The 22049-nt window shown below is 35.9% G+C and overlaps 1 protein-coding gene across 1 annotated transcript in view; it reads right to left on the bottom strand.

Moving 5' to 3' along the window:
- DCHS2 (dachsous cadherin-related 2) overlaps positions 1-22049 on the bottom strand; it is a 261718-nt gene that overhangs the window by 66758 nt on the left and 172911 nt on the right. The window contains exons 8-10 of the mRNA XM_023226330.3: positions 16281-16438; positions 14328-15171; positions 3531-3770 (exon numbers count right to left, since the gene is read on the bottom strand). Coding sequence (XP_023082098.2) covers positions 3531-3770; positions 14328-15171; positions 16281-16438 — 1242 coding nt within the window. The remainder of the gene's footprint in view (positions 1-3530; positions 3771-14327; positions 15172-16280; positions 16439-22049) is intronic.

Here is a 22049-nt window from a genome sequence, read left to right as displayed (position 1 = left end):
CCTCTAAATCCTTCTCTTGGACTTTAGTATAATCGAGGTTACTAGAATGGGGCAAAGCCAGTAAGATCGACTTGCGCTTGAATCCTATGGATCTCTTTATGCGCCCCTGGATTACTTAGAATGAATCTAAAGTGATGGGCAAATGCCACTGGGGAAAGAATGAGGGGGCACGTCAATGAATAGCTACTAATAAAGTGCAGAGAGACCCAGCGCGGTGGCTCACAACTGTAATCCCTACACTTTGGGAGGTGGAAGCTGGAGGATGGCTTGAAGCCAGGTGTTTGAGGCTGCAGTGAGCCACGACTGGGCCACTGCCCTCCAGCCTGGGGAACAGAGTGAGATTCTGTCTGTATAAAAATAAAATAAAAATAAAGGATCTGGGATATGTTCTCTTTAAATAAAGTATGGAGGAAAGTTGGTGGATATTTTGCCTGAGTATATGATACAGAGAAAATATCACTCCATAAAGAAACATTTAAAATAAACTGAATAGCCAGATAGTACTGTCCACTCAAATGAGAAATTGTTATTACAAAATGCCATAGATTCAGATATTTTACCATCCTTATCCTTTATTTTTTGAAACACACACAAATAAGTCACCTCTAAAGGGTGTACAGAATGGCACCTTATAACTTCCTAGGAAGATAAAGCCATCAGTGCAGTGGAAGTATTCTAAAATTAGATGCATCTTACAATTAATGGTGTCTGAGATTTGATGAAATATGGTGTTTCTCCCTTGCTCCAAGTGTAGACTTAGGCAGTGCAGTTGTACATCCAGTGCAGCACCAGGGATTCCAGAAAACCAGATGTAGTTTATTGAAGATGATCCCAGATAGACAATACATTCTTATGGGATAGAAAATAACATCTCACTAATGAATTCTATATTTTGGTGTGGCAATGTACTGTTAAGTTATTTTATGTTAGACACCCTTGAGCGAATGTAAGTGAGTCCTATTCCCAGTGAGGCACCCTTTCCCCTTGGGAGTGGGGGAAGGGCACTGCAGGGGTAGATCTTTTTTCACTAACAATGGAGCTCTTGTTGGTGGCACCAAATGCTGCAGCAGTTTTAATACCTTAGTTAAAATCTGGTAGTTGTTTTTTCCTTTTAATACAAGACGAAACTTCTGCTAGAGCTAGTGTGAGTCATACACCATAAACATTCAGTGCTCAAATCCCTGTGGGTTTTGAATGCCAAATAACACCGTATACTTACATTTTTAAAAACTGCATCGTAGAATGCTAGAAAACACATGTTAAGCTCTCTAGTATTAAGTAACGCTGTGGTATTTTTTTAAAAATACGTACTATAAAGTAAACCATTCATAAATTCCAGTGTAATGCCAGTTATGTTAAAATCTTGACTACATCATTTAATTCTCATGCATAATCCTGTTTCATTGTTTTAACCCAATAATCAAAAAAGAAAAAAAAGATTGAGGGAAAATGTATTCTAAAGTACGTGCATACACACAAACATTCACATGTATTTACATAACCACCTACTTAACAGATCTGGCCTCATTAAAAACACTGAGATTTCCAGTAAATCAAAATTGTCTCCAAAATATGTAAGGTTACATGAGACTCATGAAGATGTTAATGTGTATTTCAAACATCCATTAATTCAGAAAAACAATAATTTTGTACCTAAATTCTCAGTTGGCATACCATAATCTCTAAAATAATAAAGTTTCAATTCAATTATAATTAGCAGTTTGCAGACAATTCATTCTAAATGAAAGTAACATTAACACTGGGCAACTTGACAGTAAAAATCAGAAGAATATATTTATGGTAATTGTCTTTGGTTAATATATGCAAATTTTGAGAGAAATTATTTTCTCCCTCTTCAAGTGTTAAAGCAAGAGGAGCCTTTTTAGTAGAATCCATTACAAAAAAATAAAATTCACAAAATAAAGCAAGGCCAAAGGGAGAAAGCATTTTACATACCTTACTGTTTGCAAAATTACACAACATCAGCAACAGGTTCAGTATATGTCTATATGCTTTGGGAAGCAGTTTTTGTATTGCCCAGTGCCCCCCTGTATTGCTGTTTCTACAGAGAACACTCTAAGGGAAATTTACTGAGCTGAAATTATTGTGAAACACAAATCTTATGTATATTCTTCATTGTTTCTGACACCCTAAAAATGAATACTGTCAAAAATGTGCTAAGTTCTAAGCACAGATTGGAGCAAACAATCCTTATCACACTTCAGACTCAACTCTTAGAAAAACTCTTTGATCACACTGCCCCACTCTGGCCAAAGACAGAAAACTGGGTTAGCCCTTGAAAAGAGTGTTCGTAACATCACATACAAATTCATGTAAAATGCCTTTCGTTAAAAGATAATGTTTTCCAAGAGGGCAAAGTATTCAGATATTTTATAATTTACTTTAAAATTTCAAGTAAATGTATCTTTTTGCCCCTTAAATTAACAACGTACAAGGAAATGCTATTGTTAATACTATTTCCATGAAAACATCTATTACAAAACTTGCAAAAAATAACAAAATAGTACATTGATATATAATGCCATTTGCTATATACAAATGTAAATTTTAAAAGACTGAATTATTAAACTGAACTAACACGAATAGTTTATATTCATATAATATTCATATTAGTTCAGTGTTTCACATGTGAATGGGAATATAAACTATTCATATTAGTTCTGATGGAAGAACTCAGCATGTGCTGTGAATAAGAAACACAGCACCGTAATTTTTGTAAATATTTTGTTTAAGATAAAAACAGAATATGATTAAAGTTGCTGAACCTCAGTTGCCAAAACAGCCACAGTGATGCTGCAAAGCAAGTCTAAGAAATTTATAAATTCCTAGTCATAGTAACTGTTTACTCCAAAGTCATTTGTCTGGACACAGTGGTTGAAAATAGTAAAAATAGTAACAAAGTTAACATATTGACCATTTATTGTGTCAGACACTGGTCTAAGCTCTTTACATGTAATAATTCATTCATACTCATAACAGAACTATAATTTAGGCACTGTTATTATCTCCATATCACAGATAAGTAGGGAAATAGAAAGGATTAGTAACTTGTTCAAGGTCACATGGCATAAGTAAATGGTAGTTTTGGATTCAAATCCAGGTGGTCTGACACCAGCACCATGCCTCTTTCACTATGCTATATCCAGGGGAAATAAAGAACCATTTATCTTCCTCTTCTCAATGTATCTAACTATTATACTCCGAAAGAAGTGTGATGCTTTGTCCGTACTTCGATTATTAAGATCAAATCAAAAAAATGTATGTTAATTATGTGGGTATCACCCTAATATAAATAATAATAAAGTTAATACAAGCAAATCTTATGTGATATATCTGTATCTTTACAGGTGTATGAGTTTCTGTGTGGATGCAAATGAAAGAAGTATTAGAAATTTGAGATAACTAGCAACTGTTCATTTTTTCTGAGCCATAACTATTATAAATTATGTCAACTATAATCTTCAACTTTTTAAAGAATTAAGTGCCCAATTTCTGTATTTTTAAATTACCTGAATCTCTGTCCAGAGCTTCAACCCTGGTGACAAACTCCCCTGGATTTTGGTTTTCTTTCACTGAAGCTTCATACAGGTGCTGCTTAAACACTGGAGCTTCATCATTTACATCAAGAACAGTAATTGTCAAAGTCTGGGATGAAGAAAGTGCTGGTGTGCCATCATCCAGTGCCAGAACAATCAGAATGTGCTGAGTTTTCATTTCATAATCCAAAGGACAGGTTGTAGTTAGTAAGCCTGTTTTGAAAACGGAAGAAAAGCAACATGTAATGAATATTCTTTAGAGAAGTCATGCTTACTCCACTTATATCTAACTTGTCTACCTAATAAAAATTCAGAAGTCTTAACTGCTAAAATATGAACTGCATTAAACCATCTTTAAATGTATATACTATCTACAATTAAAAGCAAACATTTTTAGCCAGAAAAGTTATCTCAATTTAAATTATATCAAACAAAACAATTCAAGAATAATGTATGTTATGCAATTATCTACTGAGAGGACTACATTAAAATTATCTAGCCTACATCTACCTCCTTTTTAAAAAATATCTAGGATAGTAACAATATATATCTTCGTGTCACATAATACACCATGTACAAAAGCAACCAAGTTACAAAAATGTGAGTATGGCTATATTCTTTAAGACAGTTGATTTTTTGTTAAAGAGTTATGATCTGTTAATATTTATTCTCAGTTAACTGCATTGTTTTAACAATAAAGAGCAAGCTGGGTGTAGTGGCTCAGGCTGGGTGTGGTGGCTCACACCTGTAATCCCAGCACTTTGGGAGGCCAACGCAGGGGGATCACTTGAGATTAGGCATTCAAGACCAGCCTGGCCTACATGGTGAAACCCCGTCTCTACTAAAAACACAAAAAGTTAGCCAGGCATGGTGATGGGCGCCTGTAATCTCAGTTTTTGGGAGGCTGAGGTAGGAGAATCACTGGAACCCAGGAGGCGGAAGCTGTAGAGAGCTGAGATCGCGCCACTGCACTCCAGCCCGGGTGGCAGAGCAAGACTCCATCTCAATTAAAAAAAAAAAAAAAAAAAAAAAAGCAAAGATGTTATAACTCAGACAATACACTTCACAAGTAAAACATGTCTCTATCCCACTGCCATTTAAGCATGTAACCCATATAAGTCAGATGTAATAAAGACTGGCACACAGATAGCCGCTATATGATTCCAATTATCACATTTTTCTTTTAGGATTGCTGTTTGCTTCTCCCATTTTATAAGAATTTTTCATGAAATAATGAAAGAGGTTTACTGAATTCTATTTTACAAAATAATTTTTCAATAATTACTCATCACTTTATATTTCTCAGCCATAGCCACCAAAAAAAAAAAAACAACAAAAAAAAAAACTCACTGTCTTCTTGCAAGAAATATGAGCTTTGTGAGAGAAAACAATCCCATCTCATATGAATGCATTTGGCAATTATCCTTTTATGTCTTCGAAAAACATCTCCATTGAAACAGTCACTGCAACTACTCAAGAGATTCATGATACCTATATTACCAAAACACAAGTCTAATTTTATCCATCCTTTTTAACAATCTGAAATATACCTTCCTTAGCCATCTTGGAACACATTCCAAGTATTACTGAAACAGGTCCTTGGAGAGCCTCAGCTCTAACAGATATCAGCAGCCTGTGTCTGGACTATTTCTCTGTCGGTTGGGCATTTAGGTGGTGTCCATGCATGCCTCAGAATGAAACCATATGTACAGGATTTAATAAATATTTTGATGAAATTTTCCAACGGAATATAGCCAGACTATAATCATGACTTCCAAATCCTCCACATTTAATTCCATTCCAAATAATGCTTTTAACTAACAGTTGGGTCAAATGGTATATATCTGAGATTTTTTTCCAAGGTTCATGTAGAAATAACTTTATTTTTTAGTGAATAAGATGAGAGTTTATTAATTTTTCACTATCCCCTGAAAATCAGGTAGAAGGAAGTTCATTTTGAAAGTCACAAGACTGAAAATTTGTACATTTACTCTTCCATCAAACTACATAAAAAACGTATAGTAGATGTTATCTAGCAACAAGGTGACAGCAAGACAAGATAAGTTGAGAGTGAGTGACATTTCTGCAGAGTAACTGACAGTGAATAAATGCTTCTTCAAAAAAAGAAATGTTACAATTGATGTAAAAAGCAGGGGTCTTAATGTCCAAATGAATTCAGCCATTAAAAATATATATTATTTCCAATATTTACAAATACATATTTTTATAATCTCAAAGATAAATTTCCATACCAAAGTCTTTGAACAATGCTGTTGATTTGTCATACTGCTACCTGATTCACTATTGATACTATATCCTACCCTGCAAGGACTCACAAAGGAGGCAAAGAAGTTTTCTGTTGTATATTCAGCCCATCGTGTCTGTTAGCTACAGAGCATAGTTAATATTAACAAACAGGACCATTAAAGTTGGTTCGTCAAATAAAAACTCTGTGTCTATTTTATATATATGTATAATGTATTTATATATATATATAATATATATATATATATATCTAAGTTAAACAACAGAAGAAGTCAAAAATGTTTAAAGCATATGCTTCTTAAGAACCATCATTTTAAGAGAAGAAAATGAAAAAGGTAAATACAAGCAAGCGATGACAGGGTTTAATTGAAAGTGGCAGAAAAAGAAATGAGAGGCATCCAAATCAGAAAAGAAGTAAAATTATCCCTGTTTGTAGATTACATGATCTTACATATAGAAAACCCTAAAGACTCCATCAAAAAACTGTTAGAACAAATAAATTCAGAAAAGGCAGGATACAAAAATCAACATTCAAAAATCAGTTGCATTTCTACACACTAACAAGGAACTATCTGAAAAGGAAATTAGAAAAACAATTCCAGAGGTGCGGAGCAAGATGGCCAAATAGGAACAGCTCCAGTCTCCAGCTCTCAGTGCGAGTGACACAGAAGAGGGGTGATTTCTGCATTTTCAACTAAAGTACCGGGTTCATCTCACTAGGGAGTGCCGGACAATTGGTGCTGGTCAGCTGGGAATCCCTTTTCCTAGTCAGGGGAACTGAGACACACAACACCTGGAAAATCGGGTAACTTCCACCCCAATATTGCGGTTTACCAAGGGTCTTAGCAAACGGCACAACAGGAGATTATATCCCACACGTGGCCAGGAGGGTCCCATGCCCGTGGGGCCTCCCTCATTGCTAGCACAGCAGTCTGCGACCTAACTGCAAGGCAGCAGCTAGGCTGGGGGAGAGGCGCCCGCCATTGCTGAGGCTTAAGTAGGTAAACAAAGCCACTAGGAAGCTCAAACTGGGTGGAGCGCACAGCAGTTCAAGGAGGCCTGCCTGTCTCTGTAGACTCCACCTCTGGGGACAGGGCACAGCTAAAGAAAAAACAAAACAAAACAAAACAAAAAAGCAGCAGAAACCTCTGCAGACTCAAACGACCCTGTCTGACAGCTTTGAAGAGAGCAGTGGATCTCCCAACATGGAGGCTGAGATCTGAGAACAGACAGACTGCCTGCTCAAGTGGGTCCTTGACCCCTGAGTAGCCTAACTGGGAGATATCCCCCACTAGGGGCAGACAGACACCCCACACCTCACACAGCAGGGTACAGCCCTGAGACGAAGCTTCCAAAGCAAGAATCAGACAGGTACACTCTCTGTTCAGCAATATTCTATCTTCTGCAGCCTCCAGTGCTGATACCCAGGCAAACAGGGTCTGGAGTGAACCTCAAGCAATCCCCAGCAGACCTACAGCTGAGGATCCTGACTGTTAGAAGGAAAACTAACAAACAGGAAGGACACCCACACCAAAACCCCATCAGTACGTCACCATCATCAAAGACCAAAGGCAGATAAAACCACAAAGATAGGGAAAAAGCCCAGCAGAAGAGCTGGAAATTCAAAAAATAACAGCACATCTCCCCCTCCAAAGGAATGCAGCTCTTCGCCAGCAATGGATCAAGGCTGGACAGAGAATGACTTTGATGAGTTGAGAGAAGAAGGCTTCAGTCCATCAAACTTCTCAGAGCTAAAGGAGGAATTATGTACCCAGTGCAAAGAAACTAAAAATCTTGAAAAAAGAGTGGAAGAATTGATAACTAGAATAATCAATGCAGAGAAGGCCATAAATGAACTGACAGAAATAAGAATCATAACACGAGAAATACGTGACAAATGAACAAGCTTCAGTAACTGACTCACTCAACTGGAAGAAAGAGTATCAGCGATTGAGGATCAAATGAATGAAATGAAGTGAGAAGAGAAGTCTAAAGAAAACAGAGGAAAAAGAAATTAACAAAGCCTTCAAGAAGTATGGGATTATGTGCAAAGACCAAATCTACGTCTGATTGGGGTGCCTGAGAGTGAGGGGGAAAATGGAACCAAGTTGGAAAACACTCTTCAGGATATCATCCAGGAGAACTTCCCCAACCTAGTAAGGCAGGCCAACATTCAAATTCAGGAATTACAGAGAACGCCACAAAGATACTCCTCCAGAAGAGCAATTCCAAGACACATAATTGTCAGATTCACCAAAGTTGAAATGAAGGAAAAAATGGTAAGGGCAGACAGAGAGAAAGGTCAGGTTACCCACAAAGGGAAGCCCATCAGACTAACAGTGGATCTCTCGGCAGAAACTCTACAAGCCAGAAGAGAGTTGGGGCCAATATTCAACATTCTTAAAGAAAAGAATTTTCAACCTAGAATTTCATATCCAGCCAAAATAAGTTTCATAAGTGAAGGAGAAATAAAATCCTTTACAGATAAGCAAATGCTTAGAGATTTTGTCACCACCAGGCCTGCCTTACAAGAGACCCTGAAGGAAGTGCTAAACATGGAAAGGAACAACGGGTACCAGTCATTGCAAAAACATGGCAAAATGTAAAGACCATTGATGTTAGGAAGAAACTGCATCAACTAATGAGCAAAATAACCAGTTAATATAATAATGACAGGATCAAGTTCACACATAACAATATTAACCTTAAATGTAAATGGACTAAGACACAGACTGACAAACTGGATAAAGAGTCAAGACCCATCAGTTTGCTGTATTCGGGAGACCCATCTCACATGCAGAGACATATATAGGCTCAAAATAAAGGGATGGAGGAAGATCTACCAAGCAAATGGAGAATAAAAAAAAGCAGGGGTTGCAATACTAGTCTCTGATAAAACAGATTTTAAACCATCAAAGATCAAAAGAGACAAAGAAGGCCATTACATAATGGTAAAGGGATCAATTCAACAGGAAGAGCTAACTATATATGCACCCAATACAGGAGCACCCAGATTCATAAAGCAAGTCCTTAGAGACTTACAAAGAGACTTAGACTCCCATACAATAATAATGGGAGACTTCAACACCCTACTGTCAACGTTAGACAGATCAACGAGACAGAAAGTTAACATGAATATCCAGGAATTGAACTCATCTCTGCACCAAGCAGACCTAATAGACATCTATAGAACTCTCCACCCCAAATCAACAGAATATACATTCTTCTCAGCACCCATCACACCTATTCCAAAATTGACCACATAATTGGAAGTAAAGCACTCCTCAGCAAAATACAAGAATAGAAATTATAACAAACTGTCTCTCAGACCACAGTGCAATCAAATTAGAACTCAGGACTAAGAAACTCAATCAAAACCGCTCAACTAAATGGAAACTGAACAACTTGCTCCTGAATGACTACTGGGTACATAACGAAATGAAGGCAGAAATAAAGATGTTCTTTGAAACCAATGAGAACAAAGACACAACATACCAGAATCTCTGGGACACATTTAAAATAGTGTGTAGAGGGAAATTTACAGCACTAAATGCCCACAAGAGAAAGCTGGAAAGATCTAAAATTGACACTCTAACATAACACTTAAAAGAACTAGAGAAGCAAGAACAAACACATTCAAAAGCTAGCAGAAGGCAAGAAATAAGTAAGATCAGAGAACTGAAGGAGATAGAGACACAAAAAACCCTCCAAAAAATCAATGAATCCAGGAGTTGGTTTCTTGAAAAGATCAACAAAATTGACAGACCACTAGCAAGACTAATAAAGAAGAAAAGAGAGAAGAATCAAATAGACGCAATAAAAAATGATAAAGGGGATATCACCACCGACCCCACAGACAGACAAACAACCATCAGAGAATACTATAAACACCTCTACGCAAATAAACTAGAAAATCTAGAAGAAATGGATAATTTCCTGGACACTTACACTTTCCCAAGACTAAACCAGGAAGAAGCTGCATCCCTGAATAGACCAATAGCAGGCTCTGAAATTGAGGCAATAATTAATAGCCTACCAACCAAAAAAAGTCCAGGACCAGACGGATTCACAGTTGAATTTTATCAGAGGTACAAAGAGGAGTGGGTACCATTCCTTCTGAAACTATTCCAATCAATAGAAAAAGAGGGAATCCTCCCTAACTCATTTTACGGGGCCAACATCATCCTGATACCAAAGCCTGGCAGAGACACAACAAAAAAAAGAGAATTTTAGACGAATATCCCTGATGAACATCGATGCAAAAAAGTTCAATAAAATACTGGCAAGCCGAATCCAGCAGCACATCAAAAAGCTTATCCATCATGATCAAATGGGCTTCATCCCTGGGATGCAAGGCTGGTTCAACATATGCAAATCAATAAACGTAATCCAGCATATAAACAGAACCAAAGACAAAAACCACATGATTATCTCAATAGATGCAGAAAAGGCCTTTGACAAAATTCAACAGCCCTTCATGCTAAAACTCTCAATAAATTCGGTATTGATGGAACGTATCTCAAAATAATAAGAGCTATTTATGACAAACCCACAGCCGATATCATACTGAATGGGCAGAAACTGGAAGCATTCCCTCTGAAAACTGGCATAAGACAAGGATGCCCTCTCTCACCACTCCTATTCAACACAGTGTTGGAAGTTCTAGCTAGGGAAATCAGGCAAGAGAAAGAAATAAAGGGTATTCAGTCAGGAAAAGAAGAAATCAAATTGTCCCTGTTTGCAGATGGCATGATTGTATATTTAGAAAACCCCATCATCTCAGCCAAAAATCTCCTTAAGCTGATAAGCAACTTCAGCAAAGTCTCAGGAATCAAAATTAATGTGCAAAAATGACAAGCATTCTTATACACCAGTCACAGACAAATAGAGAGCCAAATCAGGAATGAACTTCCATTCACAATTGCTTTGACGAGAATAAAATACCTAGGAATCCAACTTACAAGAGATGTAAAGGACCTCTTCAAGGAGAACTACAAACCACTGCTCAGTGAAATAAAGGAGAACACAAACAAATGGAAGAACATGCCATGCTTATGGATAGGAAGAATCAATATCGTGACAATGGCCATACTGCCCAAGGTAATTTATAGATTCAATGCCATCCCCATCAAGCTACCAATGAATTTCTTCACAGAATTGGAAAAAACTGCTTTAAAGTTCATATGGAACCCAAAAAGAGCCCACATTGCCAAGATAATCCTAAGTCAAAAGAACAAAGCCAGAGGCATCATGCTACCTGACTTCAAACTATACTACAAGGCTACAGTAACCAAAACAGCATGGTACTGGTACCAAAACAGAGATATAGACCAATGGAACATAACAGAGTTCTCAGAAATAATACCACACATCTACAGCCATCTGATCTTTGACAAACCTGACAAAAACAAGAAATGGGGAAAGGATTCCCTATTTAATAAATGGGGCTGGGAAAATTGGCTAGCCATAAGCAGAAAGCTGAAACTGGATCCTTTCCTTACTCCTTATATGAAGATTAATTCAAGATGGATTAGAGACTTAAATGTTAGACCTAATACCATAAAAACCCTAGAAGAAAACCTAGGCAATACCATTCAGGACATAGGCATGGGCAAGAACTTCATGTCTAAAACAACAAAAGCAACAGCAACAAAAGCCAAAATTGACAGATGGGATCTAATTAAACTAAAGAGCTTCTGCACAGCAAAATAATCTACCATCAGAGTGAACAGGCAACCTACAGAATGGGAGAAAATTTTTGCAATCTACTCATCTGACAAAGGGCTAATATCCAGAACCTACAAAGAACTCAAACAAATTTACAAGAAAAAAACAAACAACCCCATCAAAAAGTGGGCAAAGGATATGAACAGACATTTCTTAAAAGAAGACATGCATACAGCCAACAGACACATGAAAAAATGCTCATCATCACTTGCCATCAGAGAAATGCAAATCAAAACCACAATGAGATACCATCTCACACCAGTTAGAATGGCATTCATTAAAAAGTCAGAAAACAACAGGTGCTGGAGAGGGTGTGGAGAAATAGGAACACTTTTACACTGTTGGTGGGATTGTAAACTAGTTCAAACATTATGGAAAACAGTATGGCGATTCCTCAAGGATCTAGAACTAGAAGTACCATATGACCCAGCCATCCCATTACTGGGTATATACCTAAAGGATTATAAATCATGCTGCTATAAAGACACATGCACACATATGTTCACTGCGGCACTATTCACAATAGGAAAGTCTTGGAATCAACCCAATGTCCATCAGCGACAGACTGGATTAAGAAAATGTGGCACATATACACCATGGAATACTATGCAGCCATAAAAAAGGATGAGTTTGTGTCCTTTGGAGGGACATGGATGCAGCTGGAAACCATCATTCTCAGCAAACTATCACAAGAACAGAAAACCAAACACCACATGTTCTCACTTATAGGTGGGAACTGAACAATGAGATCACTTGGACTCAGGAAGGGGAACATTACACACTGGGGCCTATTATGGGGAGGGGGGAGAGGGGAAGGATTGCATTGGGAATTATACCTGATGTAAATGACGAGTTGATGGGTGCTGATGAGTTGATGGGTGTAGCACACCAACATGGCACAAGTATACATATGTAACAAACCTGTACGTTATGCACATGTACCCTAGAACTTAAAGTATAATAATAATTAAAAAAAAAAGAAGAAGAAATAAAAAGAAAAACAATTCCATTGACAACAGCACAAAAAGGAGTAAAATAAAACACTCAGGGATAAAGCTAACTAATGAGGTGAGTATCTTGTATATTGAAAACCACAAAACAATGATGAAAGAAATTAAAGAAGATACAAATGGAAAGACATGTATGTTCATGGAGTGAAAGATCTAATATTATTAAAATGTTCATACTACCCAAACTGATCTACAAATTCAATGCAATCTCTACCAAAATCTCAGTGGCAATTGTTGCAGAGATAGAAAAAAATAATATGACAATTCAAATGGAATCTCAAAGAATCCCAAATAGTCAAAATAATCTTGAGGAAGAACAAAGCTGAAGGCATCACACTTCCTGGCTTTGATATATTACAAAGCTGCCATAATCAAAACAGTATGGTATTGGTATAGGACAAACATTTAGGCCAATGGAACAGTGTAGAGAGCACAGAAATAAATCCACCTGTATATAGTCAATTGATCTTGAACGAAGTTTCCAATAATACACATTAGAAAAAGGCTAATCTCTTCAACAAATGGTGTGGGGAAACTGGATATCCACATGCAAAAGAATGAAGTTGTATCTTTATTTTACACCATACAAAAATAGTACAAAATAAAATGGATTAAAGACTTCAATGTAATACCTGAAACTATAAAGGTCCTAGAAGGAAACACAGAGGGGAAAGCTTTGTGACTTGAGTGTTGGCAATTATTTCATGGGCAGACAACAAAAACATAGACCACAAATCAAAAATAAACAAGGGGGACTACATACAATTAAGAAGCTTCTGCACAGCAAAGAAAAAGGCAGCCTACAGAATGGAAGAAAGTATTTGTAAACCAACTATCTGATGAGTGGTTAATATCCAGAATATATATTTAAAAACTCCTACAACTAAACATAAAAAAACCAAATAACCTAATTTTAAAATGAACAAATATTTGACTTGAATAGAAACAGCTCCAAAAAAGACATACAACAGCTAATAGGTATGTGAAAAAATGCTCAATGTCACGAATTATTTGAGAAATGCAAGTCAAAACCACAATGAGATATCACTCATACCTGTTAGGATGGCTATTATTGAAAAAAAAAAAGACAACAAGTATTGGGGAGGGAGTAGAGAATTTGGAACCCTTGTATGCTGTTGGTGGGAATTCAAAATGTTACAGCCACTAAGGAAAATAGCATGGATGTTCCTCCAAAAATAAAAATAGTACTACCATATGGCCCAGCAACTCCACTTTTGGATATTTATACAAAAGAATTGAAATCAGGATCTTGAAGAGAGAGTAGCATGCCCATGTTTACTGCAGCATCATCCACAATAGCTAAGATGTGGAAACAACCTAAAAATGTTAATCAGAAGATGAATGGATAAAGAAAATGTGGTATGTGCATACAATTGAAGACAATTCAGCCTTAAAAAAGAAAGACATTCTGCAAGACTTGACAGTATGGATAAATCTTTGCTAGGTAAAATAAGCCGGTCACAAAAAGACAAAACTCTATTATTAAATTTACATGAAGTATCTAAAATAGTCTAATTCATGGAATCAAAGAGTGCTGGTTGTCAGAGTTTGGATGGAAGGGAAAATGGGAGATACTCAAGTTTCAGTTAAGCAAGGTGAATAATCTCTAGATATATGCTGTGCAACATTCAACCCATAGTCAACAACAACGTATTGTACACTTAAAACTTTGTCAGGAGGGTGGGTCTCATGTTTTCTTACCACAATAAAATAAAATATTTTTAAAAGTGACATACAGGCACTGTACCTGATGACTCATCTAGCATAAACGCCATATTTTCATTTCCTGAGACGATGCTGTATGTTACTTTTCCATTCCTTCCTTCATCTGGATCATGAGCAATTATATGGTGCACCAAGGAGCCCACTGTGACATCCTCTTTGACATGGGCAATGGGGAAAGACATAAAAGTGGGGTTATGGTCATTTACATCCAAAATCACTATTTGTGCTGTCAGTGATCTCAGACGCCGGTCTGTCACATTCACAGCCTGATCAGACGCTGTTACTGTCAGGATGACAGTTGGAATGCTCTCTCTGTCAAGAGGGGACACAGTGACTAGTGTGCCAAATGAGGGGTGGATGAGAAATGGATTCATGCCAGGGTTGTGGGATTCAATGTAGTATTGTATTCTACTGTTCAAAAAACTGCCATCACCATCTTTGGCATTGAAGACATACACCAGGGTTCCTATGGGAACATTCTCCTCTATGCTGATCACAATGAACTCTTCCTGGAAAGATGGGGAATGGTCATTCTGATCTTCCACATCAATACTAAGGAAGACTGTGCTACTCAGGGCAAGGTTTTTGCTATGGTCTGTAGTAATCACTCTGAAAAGATAATGAGATGTCGTCTCATAATCAAGTTCCTTAGAAAGAAACAAGTCTCCGGTTGAGCTGTCTATTTCAAAGTGTCCATTCTTATCATCTGCAACAATACTAAAATAGAACTTTCCATTATGATGTTGTTGAAGGTGATCAGGTGACTTTATCAAGCTCATTATTTTTGCAGGCTTCAAATTTTCTGGTATAACTAAATGTCTAATATTCTGAGACATGATTGCTCTCCCTTTGGATAGTGGGATCACCTGAAATACGAATAAAAGAGATATTAATTTGGGGTATTTTTAAAACAGTTTGGTCAACACATGTAATAATATTATTTTGAAAGCAATTTCCTTCCATGTATGTGATCATATGTTAATGAGTGAGAAAAATGTCGGTTTTATATTATGTAATTCCAGTATGTCTCAGAAGATCAAAAACTGCTAATATTTAGGAGATAAGAGCTACAGAATTTTCTATTTCCCAGTTTGCTGTATTGTGTGAAATGACAGTTTGGTAAAGCCATGCTATAGTTAAACTGAACTGTAGCCTTGTGGATTCTTCAATGGGAATGCAGATAGCTAGTTCTCCAAATTATTTTAAATACTACAGATCAATTTAGCCATGATGACAACATCTGTGTACCTTTAAGTATCATATGTCTTTGTTTGTCTAAAACAAGAAACTAGAAGTATGACCATGTACATTTTTCTCTTAACCCACATATCCTTAAGCAGTAAAGAATATAATTTGGAAACAGAGTTCTTGTGGATATATATCCTTGGTTACGTATATACCTGTATTAATATTTCTGATTATCACATGCATGCACAAAGAAACTAACTATATGTACAGTCATCTTCTTTTTGAGTGGTTGGTGTAATTTTTTTCCTACTATGGAGACTTCCCACAACTTGTTTGCCCGTTATGATTAAAGTAAAGCCTTAAAATGCGAAATCTGAAGTTACTTTTCCAAATTTAAAAAAATTACAAAAAACTATGTCATTTATTATATGGCCATTTGTTTATACACAAGTTTCTCCTGCAAATTTACCAGGTTCTTGATATTAGGAATAAGTACAAGAAAAGATACCTTCTGTCCATTATAAACAAAGCAACATAAATGCCAAGTGATGATTATCTTGTCAAGAACTGTACAAAGCTAATTTGCAAAATAATTTGGGTCTAAATCATTTCTCTAGTGATAGCAAAAAGCTAAGAATGCTATGTGCAATGCCATCTTAAAACAGTATTCATGTCACATACATATTCACATACATACATATTACATGTATCTTCACTCTATAAACTTGTAATAAAAGTCAAATGAAATACATAGATGTCCTTCCATATTTTATAGTGACGACATTACCTGAATATTAAGAACTGCCTGTCCTTGAAGAGGAGGCACTCCCTGGTCAGTGGCAATGACAGTCATTCTGTAAGAAGGTCTATAATCATATGAAAGTACTGTGGTTGTTCTTATTTCACCACTGTTGGCATCAATCTTAAAGTGCTCAGAATTATCTTCTATACACACATAAGAAAATTAAGAAATGAATGTTAATTGACAATGCAGAAAACAGAGAATCAATTAATCCAATATATTGATCATTTGAAAGATTTATTTGCTTTAAATTCTATGAGAGTAGGAACACAAAAATGACACTAAAAATAGACAAGAAACATCAGTTTTTAAAAAGTTTTATTATGGAAAATGTCAAGCATATAAAAAAGTGAATAAAATGGTATAATAAACTTTCATGAGTCCATCACCTAGCTTCAACAATGATCAACTCATGGCCAATCTTATTTCATATACTCCCCATGTATTTACTTCTCTTCTCCCATTTTTTTGAAGTAAGTTGCAGAAATCATATTATTTCTTCTGTATGTATTTCAAAATGCATCTCTAAAAAATAAGAAATACTTTTAACACAATCACAGTACCATATTATACCTTAAAAATTAATAATGATTCACTAACATCACCAAATATCTGGTAAGTTTTCAAATTTTCAATCATCCCATAAATACTCCTTATTTTTCTTGTTTGTTCACATTAAGTTCAAAATAAAGTCCATATATTGCATATTTCTTTAATCTATGGATTCCTGCCACCCATCTCTTTAACTGTTCTTGCAATTCATTTGTTGAATAAACTGGACCTTGTATCCTGACATTTTCCATGATCTAGATTTGCTGTTGCATCTCCAATATGTAGCATAATATATTCTTCTATTCTCTGTGTTTTCCTTAAATTGGGAGGTAGATCTAGGGAACTGACAAGATTCAAGTCAGGTTTGATTTTTTTTTTTTTTTTGCAAGACTACTTCACAAATAGTGTTTTTTCCCTTCAAAGGCATAGATCTAGCTTCCTTAAAAATAAATAAATAAAAATAAAAACAAAACAACGATGAGGTCTCTCTCTGTCACCCAGGCTAGAGCACAATTGTGCCATGATAGCTCACTGCAGCCTGGAGTTCATGGTCGCAAGTGATCCTCACACCTTGGCCTCCCAAACAGCTGGGACTACGAGCGTGGAACAATAGCTCATTGTTTTTGATGTTGGTCCCCAACTGATGCACAGCCTAGATCCATTAATTATTCTTTAAGTATTGTGAAGTATAATACAAGTTGACATCCCAAATCCAAAAATATGAGATCCAAAATTCAAAACTTTTTGAGTACTGACGTAACGCTCGCTACAAGTGGAAAACTCTACACCTGATTCATCAGATGGGTTGCAGTCAAAACACAGTCAAAACTTTGTTTCATGCACAAAGTTATAAAAAGTGTTGAATGAAATTACCTTCAGGCTATGCATATAGATGTCTGTAAAAAATGAATTTCATGTTTAGACTTGGGTCTCATCCCCAAGATATCTCATTATATACATGCAAATATTCCAATAAAAAAAAAACCCACCGAAAAAAAATCCAAAACCTGAAACACCTCTGGTCCCAAGCATTTTAGACAAAGGATACTCAATACATACTGCATTCTGCTTTATCATCCCTTTTTCATATATGAGCTGGAATATTTCAATAAATAGAAACTTTCAGAGAAAGAGTTCATTATAAGAAACACAGGATAAATGCTTGATGACTTAAACTTTTATTTAACAGTTTTTGAAATACTGAGTTGGCTCACTAACATCCACCAATGTTCCAATTATGATAAGTAACATTTTGTCTTGCTTTTGTTTTGGAAATCATTAAGCATGATTTAAACATATTAGTGGTGTTTCAATATATTGCCATTATTATCCTTATTGATGCTCATATTGTCCCACCGCTGAACATTGGAATCTGCTTAAAGTTGGTTCCTGGATCTGTTTCCATGATCCTAACAGTGTTTAGTAGCCTCCTTGTAACTGGTATGACAAAATGGTGCAGACTCATCTTGTAGATTTCCTGACTGTGACCTGACATCACCATTTCTCCAAGGACTCCTGGTTCCTTTTTGCGGAAAATGGTTTTGGGAGAACATATTTGGGACATTAGGGGTGCTCATTGTTTCTGGGTTTGTCATCATTTCTAGGCCTTTTCAGTGGACAGAGAACACACAGGCACACATCTACACATTCATATTGATGCTTATAATTCAAATTGGTATCACAGGGTTTTGAGTTAAACAACAGATTTAAAATCTGAATATTTCAAACATTTCAAACCTCAGAAAAATCCTGATTAGAAGCTCCCCTCCATTCTTTAGTTCAACAGTTGCTGATTCATTACTATGGACCAAATACTTTACCAGTTATTAGGGATATAAGGGCAAATAAAAAAGAAGCCCTGTCTTCAAGAAATTCATAGCATGGAAGCAGGCAATTATGTAACATTTATTAGTTGTGATTTCTATGCTTTAACCCATTGATTTTTATTCTCAAAGAAATACTATAGAATGCATTCATGAATATGATACATACCTTTATTATCCTTATACGGATTTTCATCTCATTATTTTACCATATATTTTATAGTCACTTCTATTTTACTATCAGATAAAAAATAAAGATAGGAATAATGTAATGTATATCTTCATATGTTTGTATTGATGTGCCTCAAGTATCATTTTCAAAGCTAATTTTTAAAAAAGAATATTTCAAACATTCACAAATACATGAACATCAAAGTATCACTTCTTAGGTTGATTAATTTTCAATATTTCTTCAAATTTTTCCAAGAAATGGAAAAGGAGTGGATCTGTATACAGCTCCAAATCTCATTCCCCTCCTCTTTAGGAAGTCACTTTTATAACTAAAGTTGAGGTTTATCTTTCCAGTCCATACATCCATAAATAACATACACCATGGCTTTGCTTGCTTTTAAATACTGGTATTATAGCAGGATTATAGCCATGTGTGTGTGTATCTTCCCTCTTCACCATCATTGTCTTTCACAGGCACACTATGTTGTCTTCTCCACCCCAAAATAAAACAGAAAAAAAAGATATAAAGATCTTATTGACCTAACTGACCTCATAGCCAGAGGAAGATTCTTGAATGCAAGACTGCAAAGCCAGTTTTTCTTCCTCCCAAGGACCAGATTAAAATAAGCTAAGACAATAAAAAGAGAAATTTGAGAAGTAACAAAAGGGAAGACAAAAAAAGACGGGGAGGATGGGGAGAGAGTCTCTGGAGGGGACAGCAGGAACAGAGGAAAGGGCTGTCTCCAAATGTGGATCTGCTGCAGGCTCACTACATCTGTATAATCCACCATTCAAGTGTCCTGAAAACTTGGGAAGACATTTATAGGTAAATAAATGTGGATGGTTTATATGGGCATAGAAACACGAGAGAAGAATTTGGCTGCCTGACCACGGAGGTATTGAGAAGAACTGCAAATGTAACTTTACCAATGAAAGGCAATAACAAATTCAAAGCTGCTGTTTGCGTCAAATTCTTTTTATCTTCTGTAAAATTTTTGCCTTCCTTGCTTAACTTTGGATTTAATATTTATCCACACTGCCATGTATGAAACTCTACTGTATTTATTTTCATTGCTGTAGAGTAGTCTGTGAATATACCATATTACGCAAACAACTGAAACAATGCTTCAATGAACATCCTGTTACAATCTCACTCTGCACATATAAAGTTCCTCTAGAGTAACAGAACTAGAACTGCAAGGGTATAGCATAAGCACATCTCCAATCTTATCAGATATTGCTTCATTGTTCTTCAAAGCCGTCATATCAAGGAGTCTGGGCATGCTTTAAAAATCTTTTTAAATATTCAGGCTTCTTTTCTTTGAGTTGTCTGTTAATATTCTTTGTCCAGTTTTATTATTTATTTGTCTTTTTCTTATTGGTTTGCAGGAGTTCTTAATAAATGCTGAATACTAATTTTGTATTGGTTACTGGGCTGTAATTATCTTTTCCCAATTTATGACTTGACTAATCAAATTGTAAACAATGGCATATTTTGTAGTGTTTTCAATTTTCATGTAGTTTTATGTATCTACTTCTTTGTGAACTTCTGCTTTTCTTCTTATTTAAACCATCTTCTCTATTCCCAATGCCATATGTATAAACACTCTCATATTTTCTTTTGTAAGAGTTAAAGATTTCAACATTTAATAAGACTCATCTTTGATATGCTGAGAGTAGAGATCTTTTTCCTTGTAGGTGACCACGCACATCAGTGTCACGTATTGATAGTCCATCTTTTTCCCATTTATTTTCTACCGCCTCATATGTCAGGTTTCCATATGTGTAAAGTATCACTCCTACTCTTTTCAACTGGTCCATTTATTAATGAGTGAATCAATACAAAAGTGTCTTAATTATGAAATTTTATAAATTAAGACTGGGTAGGGCCAGCTTCCCACTTGTTCTTTGGACATTGTCTTAGTTATTCCTTGTCTTTTGCTCTTCCACATGACTTTTAGAGTCAGCTTGTCAAAGTCTATCAAAGCCTCATTGAAATTTTGATTGAAATCACACTGAATCAATAATTATATTTTTGTTAAGAATTGTCATCTTTAGGATATTGAGTCTTCCCAAGCAAGGACATGATACAGCTTTTCATTTCATTCTTTTATGTCCTTCATTAATATTTTTTACTTTTCTGTATGAAAGTTTTGTACAAGTTATACTGGAATTTTTTCTATGCCCCTAATAGAGAGGGATCCTATTTGTATTGTTTTGAGATTTGTATAGTTTGAGAGGCCCTCCTTAAGAAAAATAAATTTTCCACTTTCCCCTCTCCCTGGGGAGGCTATGCAAGTAAAATACCCCAAAACTAAGCTTCATTAGCTTCACAGTAGATATGCCCCTACACCCTTTCATTTTCTTTGTGAATTCACCATAGTGAATGAGATCTTTGGAAACTACTAAGTTTTAAAAATACCAGTGAGTTTCATATGTTGACATTGTTCCCAGAAAATTGGCTATTTTATTAATTCCAAAGGGTTGCCTATAGCATCTCTTGGGTTTTCAAGGAAGATAATCAAATTATCTGTGGGTAAGGACAATGTTGTCTCTTTTTTCCCATGTCCTATGTTTGTATCAAACATGACAAAGCACCAAATGTCTTTTAAAGTGATATAAAACACAATGCCAACTAAAGTAAATAACTTGAAAAAATCTGAGGCCTGCACATTCCAACAGAAAACATAATAGTAAGCCCACTTCAATAAACTTTCCCCATACACACACACATATATATATATATACATGTGACATTTTCTAGGCATGATTTACTCCGACTTTACAAGTATTTAGTCTTCATAAAGATTCATGGATGCTTGGAACTCTTTTTTTATTTATTTGTTTATTTATTTTATTTTTTTATTTTTTAATTTTTTTATTATACTTTAAGTTCTAGGGTACATGTGCATAACGTGCAGGTTTGTTACATATGTATACTTGTGCCATGTTGGTGTGCTGCACCCATCAACTTGTCAGCACCCATCAATTCATCATTTATATCAGGTATAACTCCCCAGTGCAATCCCTCCCCCCTCCCCCCTCCCCATGATAGGCCCCAGTGTGTGATGTTCCCCTTCCCGAGTCCAAGTGAACTCATTGTTCAGTTCCCACCTATGAGTGAGAACATGCGATGTATGGTTTTCTCTTCTTGTGATAGTTTGCTAAGAATGATGGTTTCCAGCTGCATCCATGTCCCTACAAAGGA

The sequence above is a fragment of the Piliocolobus tephrosceles genome, chromosome 3 (assembly GCF_002776525.5).
Source record: "Piliocolobus tephrosceles isolate RC106 chromosome 3, ASM277652v3, whole genome shotgun sequence".
Classification (NCBI taxonomy): Eukaryota; Metazoa; Chordata; class Mammalia; order Primates; family Cercopithecidae; genus Piliocolobus; species Piliocolobus tephrosceles.
This window is presented reverse-complemented; position numbering and strand designations above follow the sequence as displayed.